The sequence below is a fragment of the Dipodomys spectabilis genome, unplaced genomic scaffold (genome assembly GCF_019054845.1).
Source record: "Dipodomys spectabilis isolate Male_0828 unplaced genomic scaffold, ASM1905484v1 ptg000366l, whole genome shotgun sequence".
Taxonomy (NCBI): domain Eukaryota; kingdom Metazoa; phylum Chordata; class Mammalia; order Rodentia; family Heteromyidae; genus Dipodomys; species Dipodomys spectabilis.
In genome coordinates this window covers 2,566,652-2,585,142 of record NW_024871043.1, presented here as the reverse complement: position 1 = coordinate 2,585,142, position 18,491 = coordinate 2,566,652, and the positions used below count along the sequence as shown (strand labels likewise).

At 51.1% G+C, this 18,491-nt stretch overlaps 1 protein-coding gene across 1 annotated transcript in view; it reads left to right on the top strand.

The window, feature by feature from the left end:
- The window catches only part of LOC122096314 (katanin interacting protein), a 118,004-nt gene that overhangs the window by 17,875 nt on the left and 81,638 nt on the right, over nt 1–18,491 (top strand). Inside the window, exon 2 of the mRNA XM_042666869.1 lies at nt 6,342–6,397. Within this exon, the coding sequence (XP_042522803.1) occupies nt 6,342–6,397 (56 nt within the window). The remainder of the gene's footprint in view (nt 1–6,341; nt 6,398–18,491) is intronic.

Below are 18,491 nucleotides of genomic sequence, written 5' to 3'. Positions count from 1 at the left end.
AAGCCATCGGACAGGCAGGCCCCGCCTCCCACCGGGAAGCCTTTCTTCTAATCTCCTTATCCGTGGCTTGGAGCTCACAGCACAGTGAAAGACGGATCCCAGAAAGAGTTCCGAAAGGAAAATAGTCTCCAGCACGTATCTCCCTCACCCCCACCCCTTCACCATGCTGGGGCTTGAACTTAGGGCCTCCAGCCCGCTCTTAGCCTTTTCATTCCCAGCTGGTGCTCCAATCACTTGAGCCACACTTCCAGTTTGTTTGTTTTCTTTTCTCTCTTTCTTTCTTTTCTTTCTTTCTTTCTTTTTTTTGCTGTTTATTGGAGCTAAGAGTCTCCTAGACTTTCCTGCCCAGGCTGGCTTTGAACCGAGATCCTCAGATCTCAGCCTCCTGAGTAGCTAGGATGACAGGTGTGTGCCTTTATTCTCCTAGTAGACTTCGGTGAGCTAGCTGCGGGACAGCGATGCCCCACGGTTTGGAGGGCTGGTCTCTGGCGCCCCATTGCTGGGGCTCAGTCAGAGCTCCCTGATTCACCAGCTGGGTGACATTAGCAAGTTTTCATTTTTGCTTCTGGGGCTGGGGGTGTGAGCACCCTCAGTGCATCGAGGAGTGAGTGGGAAGGAGGGAGTCGCTGTATGTACTTAGCCTGGAGCCTAGAGCGCGCCCCTCCTTGATGAAGGTGAGCTCCATTGGTAATGGCAACTGGGGTGATGGCGATGATGGTGATGGTGATAATGGTGGTGATGCCAATGGTAATAATAATAGTGTTGGTGATGATGAAGGTGAAGGTGATGGTGGTGGTGATGGTAGTGATGGTGGTGGTGAAGGTAATGGAGAAGGTAGCAATGATGATGAATGGGGCTGTGGTTCAAGTAGTTGAGAACCTGCCTTGCAAATACGAGGCCCTGCGTGCAACTCTCAACACAGCCTAAAAAGTCCTCTCAAAACAAAAACGAAGAGCCAGGCACTGGTGGCTCATGCCTATAATCCTAACCACTTAGGAGTCTGAGATCTGAGATTGTGGTTCAAAGCCAGCTAGGGCAAGAAAATCTGTGAGACTTCCTATCTCCAATTAACTCCCAGAAAATCAGAAGTGACGCTGTGGATGAAAATGGTAGAGCACTAGCCTTGAGCAAAAAAGAGCTCAGGGACAGCGTTCAGTCCCTGAGTTCAAGCCCCAGGACCCACAAAAAACAAAAATCAAGATAGTAATGATGGTGATGATGGTGATAGTGATGGTGGCAGTTAGGCACTTCTTGAGCCCTGATACTTCCAAGGTACATTTTTGTGACCAGGAACAAGCAGTTTAATTGCTCCCTCTTGATTTATTTGTTTCTCATCTATTTTTTGTTTGTTTTTGATCAATGAGAACTATACTATTCATCTAAAGCAAGAGTATTCCATTTTTAGCGCGAAGAACAAAATAAATTAAAACGCAAGAGCTAGCAGGTTAGTCTGTGGCCCACGTCTGGTCTGGCCCACACACTCACTTCTTTTCCCATCCGGCTAGGGGAAGGTAGGGTATATTGTGCGAATTTCCTCAGGAGTTTGAGGAGTCCTAGGTACTGGGGTCCATACCTACAATAGCCCAAAGAGACTCAAGCCCAGCTTGAAAGTGGAAAAGAGTTCTAATAAGGGTTACTTACAGAGCACTGCATGCCTGGTCCATATCTCCGGAACCCCCTCCCCTGAGCCACCAACCCCCACCTACCAATTCTCCCTTTATGTGGCTCTAGGTCCGCAGCAGCAGTGTGGACTAGAGCTCCACCTAAGGGCAGAACAGCAGCAACTGCAGGCCAGTGAGGATACAGAGCCTGGGGGCCTGTTTATGTGAGCTCAGTCCTTGCTCTATGGTGGGGTTCTGACCCTGGCAGACACTGTCCCATCATGGGAAGGAGGGCTTGTGCTGCAAGCAGATTGATGAGAGTAACTCTGGCTAGGCGTCACTGGACCCCTAGTTGCAGTTCATAGTGCCTTTGTTACAATATGAATAACTAAGAATACCCTGAAATGATGTTTTGCATATGCTTTTTTCTTTTTTTTTCTTTGCCAGTCCTGGGGCTTGAACTCAGGGCCTGGGCTTTGTCTCTGAGCTTCTTTTCTCAAGGCTAGCCCTTTACCACTTGAGCCACAGTGCCAGTTCTGGCCTTTTCTGTTTATGTGGTACTGAGGAATCGAACCCAGGGCTTCCTGCATGCTAGGCAAGCACTCTACCACCCAGCCACATTCTCAGCCCTGCACATACTTTTTGTATGTGTGTGCCAGGACTGGGGCTTGAACTCAGGGTCTCCTACTCTTGCTTAGCCTTTTTGTTCAAGGATAGTGCTCTACCACTTGAGCTGCTTCTTCTCTGCTTCTGGCTTTTTGATGGTTTATTGGAGATAAGAGTGTCACATACTGTGTGTGTGTGTGTGTGTGTGTGTGTGTGTGCACGTGTGTGCGCGTGGGCATGCACACATGCCAGATCTAGGGCTTGAGCTCAAAGCCTGGGCACCATCCCTGAGCTTTTGTGCTCAAAGCTGGTGCTTTACCACTTGAGTTCCTGGGGGGGGGGGGGGAGGGTTGTTTTGTTTTGTTTTTTGCTGGTCTTGGGGCCTGATCTCTGAGCCTGGGCGCTGTCCCTCAGCTCTTCAGCTCAAGGCTAGCTCTCTACCACTTGAGCCACAACGCCACTTCCGGCCTTTTCTGCTTATGTGGTACTGAGGAATCGAACCCAGGGCCTCATACATGCAAGGCAAGCACTCTACCACTGAGCCACCTTCCCAGCCCCTGGTTTTGTTTTTGTTGTTGTTGTTGTTATTGTTCATTTGTTTGGTAGTTAATTGGAGATAAGAGTCTCCTGGACTTTCTTGCCGGGGCTGGCTTTGAACTGTGATCCTCAGACTTCAGTAGGGAGATTATAGGCGTGAGCCACCAGCGCACACAGTTCACATTTACATTTGCCCAGGATTTGAATCCACACATTAGTCTACTATAGTCATAGACGTGTCCTATGCTGTACTTGATAGGTATTTAATTCTCCTTGTCAAGGGTAGTTTTGACAAGGATTCTCCCTTGCCTGCTGGCCTCAGAAATTAACATCCATGTCTCCTCTCCCTCAAAGCTGTAACAATGAATATCATCTACACAGAGCAGAGAAAAATGGGAATGTCACCCCCAATCACAGAGGAGAAACCTAAGGCAAAAAGAAAAGCCTTGTGATCACCAATGGAAGAACAGTGGTATAAGTTACAAAAGCTGCTGAGACACATTTCCATTCTCTAAAGCAGATACACAAGAAGCCTTTGCATCAGGCCTTATTTACGGCCTCAAAGCCGAGGCAAGCATGTCACCTTGTAAAATGCAGAGGAATGGCATGTATCCATACTAATGTCAACGTCTTCCAACTCCCCTCGCTGAGGTGTAGTGAGGATAAATGAGAGACAGGGAGGAAGAGGTCCAGAGGCCAAGGGCAGTCACCAGACACATGCCTGCCCGTGGCAGCAGGCAGCTGTCTTGGCTCCAGGGTATGAGGCTGGGGCTGAGCAGCCTCCTAGGGAGGTAAGGTAACAAATGCTCATAATTAGAGCGAATTATCTTCCTTGGAAAATAAGCAAATTATTTTCCAATTTAATGAATAAAGACACTTCTAATTAGCTCCAGGAGAGAGATCTGCTTTCAAATTTCAGTAGTTTAAACTCTGTGGGTTGTGTGTTAGTGTTTTTTTTTTTATGTTCCACCTTCCTGGTTTATTTTACTGTCTTCATATGAGGGAATTTTAGGATATGAGATACAAACACTGAGATGATTCAGATAAACGATGTGTGTGTGTGTGTGTGTGTGTGTGCATGTGTGCACGCGCCTGGATCAAGGCTTTCACTTAGAACTTGAGTGCTGTCCCTTAGCTTTTTTTGCTCAAGGCTAGTGCTGTACAACTTGAAGCCATAGCTCCACATGTGGCTCTTTTTATTGAGGTTAATTGGAGATAAGAGTCTTACAGACTTTTCTGCACGGCTGTTTTTGAACCTGGACCCTCAGATCTTAGCCTCCCGAATAGCTAGGATTACAAGCGTAAACCATCCGTGTACGGCTGAACACTCATTTCAAACAAAACATCTGGGGTAACTGGCCCTCTGAGAGATCCTGTGCCTTACCCAAGGGACCACAGCTGCTCCTGTCCCCTGGGACTGGATCCCTAGCCGTTGGCATCACCAACAAAGGAAGGGCCTTGCCAGATTGGTGCCACTGCTTGGACTGGCTCTGCTTCCCTCCTGCGCCCTCCCCTCCCGGCAGCTCAGGCCCCACCATCTCTCACCTGCCCCAGTGCTGCTCCTGCCGGGGAGGTAACCTGGTCTAGCCCCTCTCAATCCCTTCCACTTGTGCGTGGGGACTATAGATGTGTTGTCTGTAACCAGCCTCTGGGTCTACTCTGAATCCTCAGGCCGACAGCCAGAGTGGGGTTGATTGGAATGGGAGAGCTGTTTTCTAGCTCCTGCTCTAAAGCATCGGGAATCACAAGGACTTCATCAACCAGATCTCCCGAGCCCTCGACTTTGGCTCTTCGGGTTGGTTGGTTTTGTTTGTGTGTTTAAATTAATAAGCTTTCACATTAGAGCAAGTTTTAAACCTACTGCACATCACAGGGGCATATTGGCTTGGGTTCTTTCTCACCCTTAAACCCTAGGCTGCTTGCCGTGTGTGTGTGTGTGTGTGTGTGTGTGTGTGTGTGTGTGTGTGTGTGTGTGTGTGTGTGTGTGTGTGTGTGTGTGTGTGTTGAGCCAGCCAAATCTTCAGTTCTTTTTTTGCCCCCCAAAAATAGTTTTGGTGCCAGTACCAGGGGTTAAACTCAGGGCCCTGGATTCTTGGCTTGGCTTTTTTTTGTTTTTTAATTCAAGTCTGGTGCTCTTTCACTTGAACCACAGCTCTACTTCCAGTTCTGTGTTTTAAGGCGGAAAAGAACACAGGCGCATCCGTGCATGTATGCTCACACACGCACACACACACACACACACACACATACACACAATCCATTGTAAGTGATTGTCACTAGATCACATGAAGTCAATTTCACATCCATTCCTTCTGGCATCCTGCTCGATCCGTGAGTCTAACACACCCCCCACCCCCCTGGCAAATAGCTCTGACTACTCAGCCGGGATTAGCCCTGCCCGCCCTCTCTCTGCTCTGCCTCCCAGAACCCACCCCGTGTTCCTGGGGTCTGCCATTCTGATTAGCTGGTTCTGGGTCAGAAGGAGGAAGTCCGTCTCCTGTTGAGCAGACGGAGAGCTCAGGTCCCTGCCTTGGGAGACTCAGTCCCCACTACCTGCCTTTCAGTAAGCTGCCTTCTGCTCCTGACTCTGAGTGTTCTCTGCTCATAGGCCACGTGCTGTAGCATTCTCACAAATGGCTACCTGAGCTTGTCATTGGGCAGCTTAGAAGATACAGTGAGAGTAACAGTATGCAGTGACTCCATTTTATATTGTGTGTGTGTGTGTGTGTGTGTGTGTGTGTGTGTGTGTGTGTGTGTGTGTGTGTGTGTTATGTGCTAGTACCGGGGCTTAAACTCAGGGCCTGAACATTGACCCTTACCTTTTTCCCACTCAAGGCTGGTGCTCTACCATTTGAGTCACACCTCCACTTCCAGCATTCTGATGGCTAATTAGAGATAAGGGTCTCTTGGATTTGTCTACCCGGGCTGGCTTCCATCCATGAACCTCAAATCTCAGCCTCCTGGTTTTAGAACTTAAAACCAAGGCACTGTGGTTCAACTCCTCCATGACAGTGACGTTAAACAAGACTCCCTGCAGAATCAAGGTCTCCCTTCAAATGCTAGTGTTCAGATTTGCCAAGGAAAACAACAATTCTCTCTCAATTTGCCCATTTTCTATAACAGGGGTGATTGCTGCTAGTTCACATCTGTAGCATCACCTGTGTGGGAAGTTTGGGGGTTCCACGCCCCCTGCCTTCGTTTGGCACCCATTAAAGTTTATGTGTATGCACACAGCGGAAGGCATTTTTGTGGAAAGCATTTTGTCTAATTCCAAACAATTTAATAGAAATGTAATTCAACGGGGAGAATCGTGGTCCGTCAGCCCTTTCAGAGTGTAGATAATGTTGCAGATTAAAAGCCAAAGCTGTGTTCATTATAGTCAAATAACATGAGTGTGTGAATTACCATTTTCTTTGCCGATGGTCTATTTCAAAAGTGGGCCATTTTTCCCATTATAATAATAGGCTACATTTTCTTAAAATTATTTGATTATGATTGGTCCTGTCTATTCAGTTTGCAAATAAAAAAGCTTTTGCAGCACTCAACTCCCTGTTCCCAAACAGCCTGAAGCTCTGATTCTGTTTTGAACTGCTACAGGTCAGACCCTGAGGAAGCTGGAAAGAATCCGATCCTGCTCCCAGGAAAGAAAAGAGGTAACAGACTTGGGGGGCGGGAAGCAACTCTGTTTGAAAGGACTTGAGGGGTTCAGCTTGGTGAATAGGCATTCCAGGACTTCCTTTTTTCCCCTCTCAGTCCAGAAGAGAACTGACAACCGACCTGCCAGCCAGTGTCACTTGTAAATAACATTCTCTTACAGAGTGGATAAGTTAGCTTTGTGTCCCTGTGTCTTGAACCAGCATCCAGGCATTCAGACCCTTGCTTTCTGGAGCCATTTAGCCTTCCTGGGGCTTCCACCTGCAGATGGGCCAGGACCAGCTGCTGTGATCTGGGCCCCTGGTAACATCTGCAGTTGACTGGTGTCACCTAGGGCTGGCTGGGGGGTTAGCCGGGGCGCCCCGCTTCTCCATGGGCGAGCTCAGCCTCCAGCAGGAAAGGCAGTTTCGCCCAGGCTGTGTTCCAGCATCCAAGAGTAGGAGACAGACAGCTGCAGGTCCATAGCTTCCATAGTGTCCCTCCCGCCTCAAGTGAAGGGGCATCTGTCAAGCTGGGGCCTGGGGCCTCAATGCAAGCCATCATCAGGGCCAGCCCATGCTCAGGGGATGGAGAAAATGAACAATTAAAAAAAAAAAAAAAGAGGAGCTAGGAAGGTGGCTTAGTGGTAGAGTGCTTGCCTAGCATGCATGAAGCCCTGGGTTCGATTCCTCAGTACCACGTAAGCAAAGGCCGGAGTGATGCTGTGTCTCAAGTAGTAGAGTGTTAGCCCTGAGCAAAAGAAGCTCAGGGGACAGTGCTCAGGCCCTGAGTTCAAGCCCCAGGACTGGCCAAAATAAAAAGAAGAAGAAAGAAAACAATGGGTGGGGTTGGAGGGCAGTAGGCAGGACTTGTTTTGGAGAAGGCTTTTTGTTTCTTGGTTGTTTTTTGGGTTTTGTGGCAATAGGGACTTATAGGTAAGGCTGGCCCCGAACTTGCATTCCCCCTGCCTCCACCTCCTGAGGGCTGGAGTGGCCGGTGTGTGCCACCATGCCCAGTACAAGACCTCACAGAGTCTGTGTGTGTGTGTGTGTGTGTGTGTGTGCGTGTGTGTGCATGTGCTAGTCCTATGCCCAGTACAAGACCTCACAGTGTGTGTGTGTGTGTGTGTGCATGTGCTAGTCCTATGCCCAGTACAAGACCTCACAGAGTCTGTGTGTGTGTATGTGTGTGTGTGCGCGCATGTGCTAGTCCTATGCCCAGTACAAGACCTCACAGTGTGTGTGTGTGTATGTGTGTGTGTGTGTGTGCTAGTCCTATGCCCAGTACAAGACCTCACAGTGTGTGTGTGTGTGTGTGTGTGTGTGCTAGTCCTATGCCCAGTACAAGACCTCTCAGTGTGTGTGTGTGTGTGTGTGTGTGTGTGTGCTAGTCCTATGCCCAGTACAAGACCTCTCAGTGTGTGTGTGTGTGTGTGTGTGTGTGTGCTAGTCCTATGCCCAGTACAAGACCTCACAGTGTGTGTGTGTGTGTGTGTGTGTGTGTGTGCTAGTCCTATGCCCAGTACAAGACCTCACAGAGTGTGTGTGTGTGTGTGTGTGCATGTGCTAGTCCTATGCCCAGTACAAGACCTCACAGAATGTGTGTGTGTGTGTGTGTGTGCTAGTCCTATGCCCAGTACAAGACCTCACAGAATGTGTGTGTGTGTGTGTGTGTGTGTGTGCATGTGCTAGTCCTATGCCCAGTACAAGACCTCACAGTGTGTGTGTGTGTGTGTGTGTGTGTGTGTGTGTGTGTGTGCTAGTCCTACGCCCAGTACAAGACCTCACAGTGTGTGTGTGTGTGTGTGTGTGTGTGTGTGTGTGTGTGCTAGTCCTATGCCCAGTACAAGACCTCTCAGTGTGTGTGTGTGTGTGTGTGTATGTGCTAGTCCTATGCCCAGTACAAGACCTCACAGTGTGTGTGTGTGTGTGTGTGTGTGTGTGTGTGTGTGTGTGTGTGTGTGTTGCCCTAGTCCTAGGGCTTGAATTTAGAGCTTGGGCACTGTCCCTTAGCTTTTTTTCCCTTAGCTTTTTTTCACTCAAGGCTGGATACTACCACTTAAGCCACAGCTCCACTTCCGGATTTTTGCTAGTTAATTGGAGATACGAACCTCTTAGAAGCTGGGTGCTGGTGGCTCACTCCTGTAATCCTAGCTACCCAGGAGGCTGATATCTGAGGATCGCAGTTAAAAACCAGCCCAGACAGGAAAGTCTGTGAGACCCTTATCTCCAAGTAACTACCAGAAAACTGGAAGTGGCGCTATGGCTCAAGTGGTAGAGAGCTCGCCTTGAGCTGAAGAGCTTAGGGACAGAGTTCAAGCCCAGAGTTCAAGCCCTACGACTGAGGAAAAAAAAAATCTCATGGACTTTCCTGCTTGGGCTGGCTTTGAACCTTGATCCTCAGGTCTCAGCTTCCTGAGTAGGTAGGATTACAGGTGTACGCCACCAGCACCTGGCTGGCCTCACTTCTTGATGGGCGAGAACAGCTTCAAAATGCTGTAGCCATTCTTGAAACCTACTTCATGGTGAACATTGATCTGTGCTGAGCACCAAGGGGAGAGCAAGGCCAGGTGTTCCGGGGACTGCAAGGCTGGGAGAGCTCTGGGTGCTATAAATCATTGGGACAGCATGAGAAGTGCCCTTACAGATGGACTCAGGAAGCAAGGTGAAGGTCAGTCACTCCACTGGCAGTATCAAGAGTAACGTTACAAGCCAGGTGCATGGTGGTGCATGCCTGTAATCCCAGCAATCAGAAGACCAAGGTAAGAGCTCATGAATTTGAGGCTAATCTGGGCTACATAGGGAGACCAGTTGAAAACAAAGAAAAAAAAAAGGGAAAGGGGGGGGGGTAGGGAGGAGAGAAGGAAGGTAGAAAAAGAATGAGGGGGGCTGGGGATGTGGCTCAGTGGTAGACTGCTTACCTAGCGTGCATGAAGCCCTGGGTTCCATTCCTCAGTACCACAGACAGAGAAAAAGCTGCAAGTGGCGCTGTGGCTCAAGTGGTAGAGCGCTAGCTTTGAGCGCAGGGAGGCTGAGGGACAGAGCCTAGGGCTCTAGTTCAAGCTCTAGGACTGGAAAAAAAAAAAAAAGACAAAGAAAAAAAAGAGGAAAGAAAATGAAGAAGGAAGGAGCTGGTTAGGGCAGGTGTCCTTTGAAGAACGAGGAGTCACTTTTTCTAGGCCAAGAAAACAGCTTGTTCTCAGTGGGAGAGCCGAGAAGTGGCAGCGGAGGCCAGAGGTGACCACGGGGTCCTCTGACCACGCCCCACCCCCAGGGAGGTTAATGTGGAGTCTTAACTGGGTAGCGGGTGGGGGCTGGCGAATGAAAGCACATGGCTCCTAGCAGGTGCCCACCAGTGCATCACGGCTTCCACACTGACGCAGTGAATTGCCAAGTGACAAAGGGCACTTCCCAGGCCAGGCTGGGCCAGATGGCCACATGACTGCCCTCTCTCTCCCATCCCTTAGCTCATTTCCTGGAGGGGCTCTCTGCAGCTCGGCTTAGAGCATGGGGGGGCAGTGCTCTGCTGGGCCTGGGTGCTGGGCTGTGATGGTCACCCTGTCCTCTAGTCTCCTTTCTCAGCTGGACACACAGCCAGTTTGAATTTCCTCCTGTTTCCACCCATCTACCTAGGATGAAGGCTGGCATGCTGTGGCATGCTTGGCTCGGGTGGTCTGAGGGGGCAGACTAGGTGGAGATGGCAGTTCCTTCTAGAAGGGACTTTTTTTTTTTTGGTCAGTCATGGGGCTTGGGCGCTGCACCTCAGCTCTTCAGCACAAGAGAAGTGTTCTACCACTTGAGCTACAGCGCCACTTCCGGTTTTCTGGTGGTTTATTGGCGAGAAGAGTCTCATAGGCTTTCCTGCCCGACTGGCTTTGAACCTCGATCCTCAGATCTCAGCCTCCTGAGTAGCTAGGATTACATGTGTGAGCTACCAGTGCCGGGCTAGAAGGGACTTTTCTGGAGGCAAGAGCAGGGGTCTGTCTTCCTGTACGGAGGTAGGGGACTGGAGTAAGGGTGAGCCCAGGCCTTCTTCCTGGGATAAGGACCAAGGGCAGAGAGAAGCATCCAGGCCTGGACCCCGTTGTGTCCACCCACCCCAAGCTAGGACACAAAATTGCAGCATCCCACCTACCCATGTTCAAAAGTTAACTCAGAAATAAAATAAATTCCCCAGGCACTGGTGGTGGCTCATGGCTATAATTCTCACTACTTAGGCTGAGATCTGGAAGATTGTGGGTTTGTTTTTGTTTTTGCCAGTCCTGGAGCTTTAACTCAGAGCCTGGGCACTGTCCCTGAGCTTCGTTTGCTCAAGGCTAGCACTCTACTACTTGAGCCACAGTGCTACTTCCGGCTTTTTCTGTGTATGTGGTACTGAGGAATGGAACCCAGGGCTTCATGCATGCTAGGCAAGCACTCTGCCAGTAGGCCGCATTCCCAACTCCAAGATTGAAGCCAGCCTGGGCAGCAAAGTCCATGAGATTCTATCTCCAAAACATCCTGCAAAAAACCTGGTTGGAGGCATGTTTTAAATGGTAGAGTGCCAGCCATGAACAAGCAATTTGAGTAAATGCACACCTTGAATTTAAACCCTAATACTGGCATAAAAAAAAGAAAGAAAGAAGGAGGGAGAGAAAGAGAAAAAAGGAAGAAAGGAAATAAGGAAGGAAAGAAAGACAATAATAAACCATAAAGCAAGGTTATGAAGAAGGAGTTAAGCGCATGCTCTCTCTCCCTCTCTCTCTCTCCCTCCCTGTCTCTCTGTCTCTGTTTTTCTCTCTCTCTGTCTCTGTGTCTGTCTCTGTCTGTCTCTGTTTCTCTCTCTCTCTCTCTCTCACTTGCTGGCTGGCTCTCCTTGACAACACGACTCCTAATTTCCACATTGCCAGCTACTCCCCTAGTGCCAGTTGCCTGAGAGCATTTCAGATCATTCCTCTTCTAAAAAGTGCTTGGAGCAGGAAAACAAAGGGCAAAGCTGTTTATCTCCATACCCAGGGTTAATCCTGAAAGATGTTTAAGATGGCTGCAGGCCCTCTGAGACACGCTTTCCCTACAGGCTTCGGTTTGGTTAGAAAAACAAAGGAAGCTGCCCAGATCTCCCCCCTTGCCCCCCTCCCCCTCCCCTTCTCTTTCTCCCCTCACTGCTTCTCCTCCTCTGTCTGGCATGGCTCCCTCACCTGTTGAAATCTCTCTTGCTGGCACTGTGCGCTGTACACAGGATGTCAGGTATAGACCGGGCTGTGTCACCACGAAAGGCAGGGGACAGACCATAGGTCTGGTTTCAGAGCTGACTAGACCTGCATCCTGCTGCTTTTCCATGTTGAGGTTGTGCAAGCTGCTCCTCTCCCCGGGGGGTCGGGGGGGGGGGAACTGGGGACAGAGCCAGGGTAGGGTGCTGCGCCCAAGAGCTTGCTTGATGACATTAAGTCCCAAGTAAGTTGTGTCTAGTCCACACCCTGTTACATGTCTTCAACAGTCTGTCCATAAAGGGGCTTCTGGCTTCTCTGAGTACAAGAACTACAGAACAGTCCTAGTCCCTCTGAGGCAGCAGCAAGCAGAGCTGTTGTTAGTGTAGCTTTCTCCTTTAGATGGGACACCCCAGTTTGCCACCCCGCGGCTCCCACCTGCTTGATAGTAGCAGGTGCACAACAACAGCCTCAACCCACCGTGTTACAATTCTCCTAACAGCTCCGTCCGTCCAAACCACTAATGTCAGAGCGAGGGTGGGGCCAGACACCAGGGTGCTGTGGGAAACGGCGCTTCCCTCGCCTTAAATAGGTCTGGTAGCTCACGCTTGTAATCCTAGCCACTGGCGAAGCTGAGATCTGAGGAACTGTGGTTTGAAGTCCTCGGGGGAAGACAAATCCAGGCAACTCTTATCTCCAATTAACTACCAAAAAAGTAAGAAGTGGAGGAGTACTAGCCTTCAGCTAAAAAAAACCAAAAAACAAAAAATGAAAACAAAAACCTTCAGGAACAGCATCTAGGCCCTCAGTTCAAGCCCCAATAAGTAACTAGATAAGTAGAGAAGTCTCACTCAACTGGGCATTGTGGCTCATACCTGTAATCCTAGTTACTCAGGAAGCTGAGACTTGAGGATCCAAAGTTTGAGGCCAACCCAGGCAGGAAAGTCCATGAGACTCTTTTTTCGGGGGGGGACGGGGGGGGGGTCCGGTCATGGGACCTGAACTCTGGGCCTGGGCGCTTTCCCTCAGCTCTTCAGCTCAAGGCTAGCGCACTACCACTTGAGCCACAGTGCCACTTCCGGCTTTTTTTCTTTTTGCTTATGTGGTGCTGAGGAATCGAAACCCAGGGCCTCATGCCTGCAAGGCAAGCGCTCTACCACTGAGCCACCTTCCCAGCCCCTCCAAGAGACTCTTATCTGCAATTAACTACCAAAAAGCCAGGAATGGAGCTGTGGCTCAAGTGGTAGAGGGCCAGCCTTGAGTATAAAAAGTTAAAGGACAATGCCCAGACCCTGAGTACAAGCCCCAGTACTCAGAGACAGACAGACAGACAGACAGATCTAACTAGTGACCAACCTGCCCAGCACCAAAGGTCCCTCTTCCCCTACCCCTCCAGACCTCACCAGACCCCAATCATATATTCCCAGGTCAAGACCTAAGGACTTGAGAGAGAGAGAGGGAAAGGACTTCCTGGAAGAGGTGGCTTGGACAGGCACGGGAAGGGTTAACAGTCATTTCTGAAAAATCTAACTGTGCTGGTATCGGCTGGAAGTCAGTAAATACTTTCAGTTCAGCTGGTAAAAATATTCTCAGGTCGTCTCTAACAAGTATTCATGGTTCCTGCCTGTAGAGATTATATAGTGTTTATGGCCCCCGGTCATGAATTATTAATGACTTTGAAATTGTGGTCATTGTGGTTTACTCAAAAATCATTAGAAGGCAAATTTATCATACCATGCTTTAAAAAAAAAAAAGGAAGATGGCAGAGAATTCACCCAGCACATCACCCTAAGTGTCCACACTGGTGACCAGGACACCCAGCACTCAGGGACATGGGGCTCCTGAGCTCTGAGGAGCTTCATCTCTCCTGTGCCCTAAAGGGCTTTGAGACTTCAGATCTGCCCCTTCCCCTCTCCACTCCCCCCCCCCCCCCACAAGCCAGGTGCCCCTGGACCCACCCTTGCCCTCCCAGTGGGCTCCACAGCGCCCTCTTTGGAGGTGGTGGTGTATTACAGTACCTGGAGCAGTGCTAGATTGCAGCTAGTATCTCTTGACTTTCTCTGGGCCTGGGGATTCAGTGTGGTGGGGGTGGAGTGTGTGTGTGTGTGGGGGGGGGAGGCTGAGCCATCCCATTTGATCCTGGAGGATCCTGGACCTTAGGGGGCTCCAGAAGTCCTTATCCTGGCTGAGTGTCCCCAGGCAGGTCATCTCCAGGCCCTGTTCTTCACCTCTGGGCGAGCCTGCGTGGTAATGGGTTTCATCTTTTGCAGTGGAGTGGAGGTTTGAACAGTCCACTCTTGACGGTGTGCTTGGCTGAAGAGCTTACTTCGTAAAGAATGGCGAAAGCATTTAACTCACCTGCCTAGAAAATGCCTTTAAACCACCTCTTTTCACACACACACACACACACACACACACACACACACACACACACACACACACACACACACACACACACACACACAGAGCTCCCTGTTATTTGCAGAGATTTTGGGTGCAAGCCTACAGGCTTCCTTCGGTTTTCTCAGGCAGAGGAGACAGGGGTTTCGGGAGCCAGTGAAGACTTAGTCAAGGTTCCTCCACCCAGGGAGAGGTTTATCCAGACAGGCACCCCCTGTGACCGCGTACCCCTTCCCCAGTGCCCCTCCATTATTACCTTGGCTTGTTACATTCTACCAGGCTTTCCCTGGTCCATCTTTAGCCCGTCAAAATAGTTCTCAACCTAGGTTCCATCGCCAGTTTGTGTGTTTGTGTGTATGTGTGTGTCCCATCTCAATGTCATTCACAGACATCAGAGACAACTTCTTAATAGCCACTGACAAAATTGTGGCCTGGGATGGAGACTAGACTGACCCCACAGCTTGCCAGCTCAGGCAGAGAGGAAGAAATGGGGGTGGTGTGGTACTGATATGTCCAGTTCCCACACTCGTCTATCCTGTGGCTGGATTATCATAAAAGTATCAGCCACTATGCGAGGGTGTTATTTACCATGGGCCAGGCGCTGCGGTAAGCATTTTTCACATACTACTTTTATTTTTTATAGCACCACTGCACAGATTAGGACTTGGCTAAAGAAGTAAATAAGCTCAGCAGCAGAAGGGCGCCTGTGTCACTTCAGCTCAAGGCTCTGAATAGGGGAGGGAGCTGCTTCTCCGAAGCCAAGAGCCAGGATGCCACCCAGGGCCAAGAACAGATGAAGGGGGCGGGTGTGGTGGTGCACGCCTGTAATCCCAACACTTGGAAGGCTGAGGCAGGAGGAGCGTGAGTTCCAGGCCCGTCTGGGCTACACAGCAAGCCTGTCTCAAAAACCAAGAACCAGATGAAGGCTCTTCCCTGTCTGTCCTGATAGTTTCCTGCTTCTGTAGCCTGCTCACATGCAACCAGCCAGCTGCCCTACTTTCTCTGCTCACCTGGCAGAACGTGCTCCCCCAGACTCACGTCCTGCTTTCAAGAGCAGGGCCAGGCCGGCCGCCTCAGCCTCGGGAAGTAGAGACAGAAGTGTCTGCAGTGCTAGGCATTCTAGACTCATAGTGAAACGGGGGAGACAGGGGAGAGGAGAGAGGAGGAGAGGAGGGGACGGAGAGAGAGGCGGGCTGGGGGCTGTCTGTCCCACCCTGCTTTGCTTGGGGTGGCAGGGACACAGCCTCTGTTGTCATGAGGACCTCTCCCCCTCCCCCATCCCTCCAGGGGTCTCCATTGGGGTCCTATGTCCTTGACACCCCTGCAGCGACGCCTAGAGTTCGCTGACTCCTGCCCTCGTAGCTTCGAGGACAGACATTGTAAAGCACAGGGCAGACGCTGGGGTCCAGGCCAGCCGGGCACGGGTGCCAGCTCTGCCACTTTGAGTTGGAGGACTCTGCCTCAGCATCCTTAACTGGCAAACAGGGACAGTAAAGGCCAGCCCACAGCCCCTGATGGAGAGACCAGCAGGGACAGTGGGAAAGGGGAGGGGTCAGGGGGACGGGGACAGGGGCCAGAGCCCACCGGCCAGGACTCCGGAGCAGGTGACACGGAAGCCTGGCCAGGGTGGGGGCCTGAGAAACCAGAGGCACACGTGGTGGACAAGGGCCTGTGGGTGTGGCTGGCCGCCGTCACTCACTGGGCTTGTCACCTGCCTGCTGTGTGCCAGCCCCTAGTCCCCACCAAGGACTGACAGACCGAACGTCACCTCCATGGAGTGTGGCTGCTGGTGATCGAGGCCTGCAGGGGGTGGCAGAGTGCAGGAACTCGGGAAGACCCCTGGACTCGCGTGAGAAGAAGCTATGCAGAGCCCTGGGAGTGGGCAGCAAGGCCGGGGGGGGGGGGGGTGACCCAGGAAAGAGGAGTCCAGGCCTGGGGCCACTCCTAGGGGCTTGGACACTTCCCTTCAAGGGAGAGGAAGTAGGAAGGAAAGCGTGCACCTCAGCCGGCACACCTGTGATCCTAGCTATTCAGGAGGCTGAGAGCTGAGGATGACAGTTCGAAACCAGCCTGGGCAGGAAAGTCTGTGAGACTCTTATCTCCATGAACCACCAAAAAGCCAGAAGCAGAGCTGTGACTCAAGTAGCAGAGCGCTAGTCTTGAGCAAAAAAATAAAAAAATTATGACGTTCAGGGATAGTGCCCTGGCCCCGAGTTCAAGTCTGAGTAGCAGTACATACACACACAGAATAATGCATCTATTACGTGGTGAGCGATGGCGATGGCGGGGGGGGGGGGGGGGGGAGAGGGGGGAGGGGAAGGGGGAGGACGCAGGGGTGTCACAGACTCTGGTAGAGGTGATGGGCTGGGTTTGGAAGAGCAGTGAGGTGCGGAGAAGGAACTTTGTTGCTGGGTTGGATATTGGGCGTAAGTGGGGCGGGGGGTGGGGGGGGGACCAAGAAAGGAGGGAAAGTTTGTCAGTAATGAAGCCGGGAAGTGTGAGGAATGTGCTGGAAGCTAGAGAAGATCCGGTGGGGGCTGAAGTCAGGTAGGAGTGCCAGGGAAAGCCGAGGGGGCCTGGAACCAGGAACCTTGGCGCTTTCCACCTCTCTGGAGGAGGGAGGGTGATTAGCTACGCAAGCAATCCAGGAGAGCCACTTCCTTACAAATTAAAAACTATTTTTAGCCTTCTAGATAAGGCTAAACCCTTTTCACCAATCCACTCCCTCCCAGAGCCCCAGCGTGGCTTCCTGGAGTAACTGTTGCTGCTGGAGAAGCCTAGCTGGCTGTACCTTTCCAGACCTTTCCTTACACTGTCTTCTCCCTGCCCCCCCCTCCCCCCACCCCCGCCCCTCTCTCCTCCTCCTCCTCCTCCTTTCCTCTTTTGGCAGTACTGGGTTTTGAACTTAGAGCCTGTAATCCTAGCTGCTCAGGAGGCTGAGATCTGAGGATCACAGTTCAAAGCCAGCCCCGGCAGGAAAGTCCGTGAGACTCTTATCCCCAATAAACTACTAGGAAACCGGAAGTGGCACTGTGGCTCAAGCGGTAGAGCGCTCACCTTGAGCTGAAGAGCACAGGGACAGCGCCCAAGCCCAGAGTTCAAGCCCCATAACTGACCAAAAAAGAAAAGAAAAGAAAAAGAACTTAGAGCCTCTCACTTGCTAGGTAGGGCTTTACCACTCGAGCCACACCCCCAGCCCTTTTTGCTCCAATTATTTATTGATTTTTGGTGCCTGTCTTGAGGCTTGAACTCAGAGCCTGGGTGCCGCTGTACTTTATTTATTTATTTTGTAATTTATTGGAGATAAGTCTCACAGACATTCCCGTCCTGGTTGTGTTGGAACTGTGATCCTCAGCTCTCAGCCTCCTGAGTGGCCAAGATTACAGGCGTGAGCAATGGCACTTGACATCTGTTGTGGACATACATTTGGAGAAGACATGGACTATGGGGGGCAGCCCCCCTGTCCCTTCCTCCCTCCTGCAGACAGAGCAGCACAAAGTTCACTGCTCCCTGTCCTCCGTGTTTGTTCTAAGCTCCCCACCAGCCTGATGTCATCCACATTAATAGAGTCCCCGGAAGTGACATAGAACCGCTGTTTTGATCTCAGTGGACCACTGCCAGGGCCCTTATTTCCCGACGTTCCAGATCCTTCCTCCTGCCACCAGCCCGCCACCGTTCTTTGCCTGTCTCCCGCGACTGTGCTTTCAGGGGTTGGTGCACAACCCAGGTTGTGATTGTCGTCGGCCGGCTGCCTGTTCGGAGAGTGTGAAAGCCACTCCGCTTGGGAGACTCGCTGGAATCGACACCAGCTGTTCCCCCTGGAGACAGGCCTGCTCAGCACCCCACCGCCCCCCCCCCACTCCCCCAGCCATAGGCCGGGGATATGGCTCCCATGGCTGGGCACAGGCCCAGCTGTGTGCCGGGCCTGGATTCCATCCTCAGCATCGAAGAAGGAAAAGTTAGGCCATCTTTCTCCTGCCTAGATGCCAAGCAGCTTCCGCCTTAGTTCAGGGAGCTGGGGTGGGCTCCGAATGCAAATTCCAGCAGCAAAATGTCCCAGTGAGCATCGTATGGCCGCTAACCTTTACAGAGCAAGTGTTACATCGCGCCAGCCTTCCACGCCTGTTATATTTATATAGTGCTTGCTTTTTATCATCCCATTCCTTCCAGCATTTTTATTGAGATAGAATTCATGTAGCACAAAATGCATCACTGTGTGCCAGGCTCCCAGATCAGCCATGTGCTTCCTCCGGCTTGCCTGGCCACACAGGGCTTTCAGCCTCCTCCTCGTCTCCCTCCCCGCTGCCCAGCCCAGCCCTCCCCACTGAGACAGTTCACTCTCTACTAAGGCTTGAACTCAGGGCCTGGGTGCTGTTCCTGAGCTTTTCTGCTTAAGGCTACTGCTCTTCTATTGGAGCCACAGATTCACTTCTAGTTTTGTTGTTCTTTTTTTATAATTTTTAGTGGGTTTAATTGGAGATAAGACTCTCGGGGACTTTGATGCCTAGGTTGGCTTTGAACTATGATCC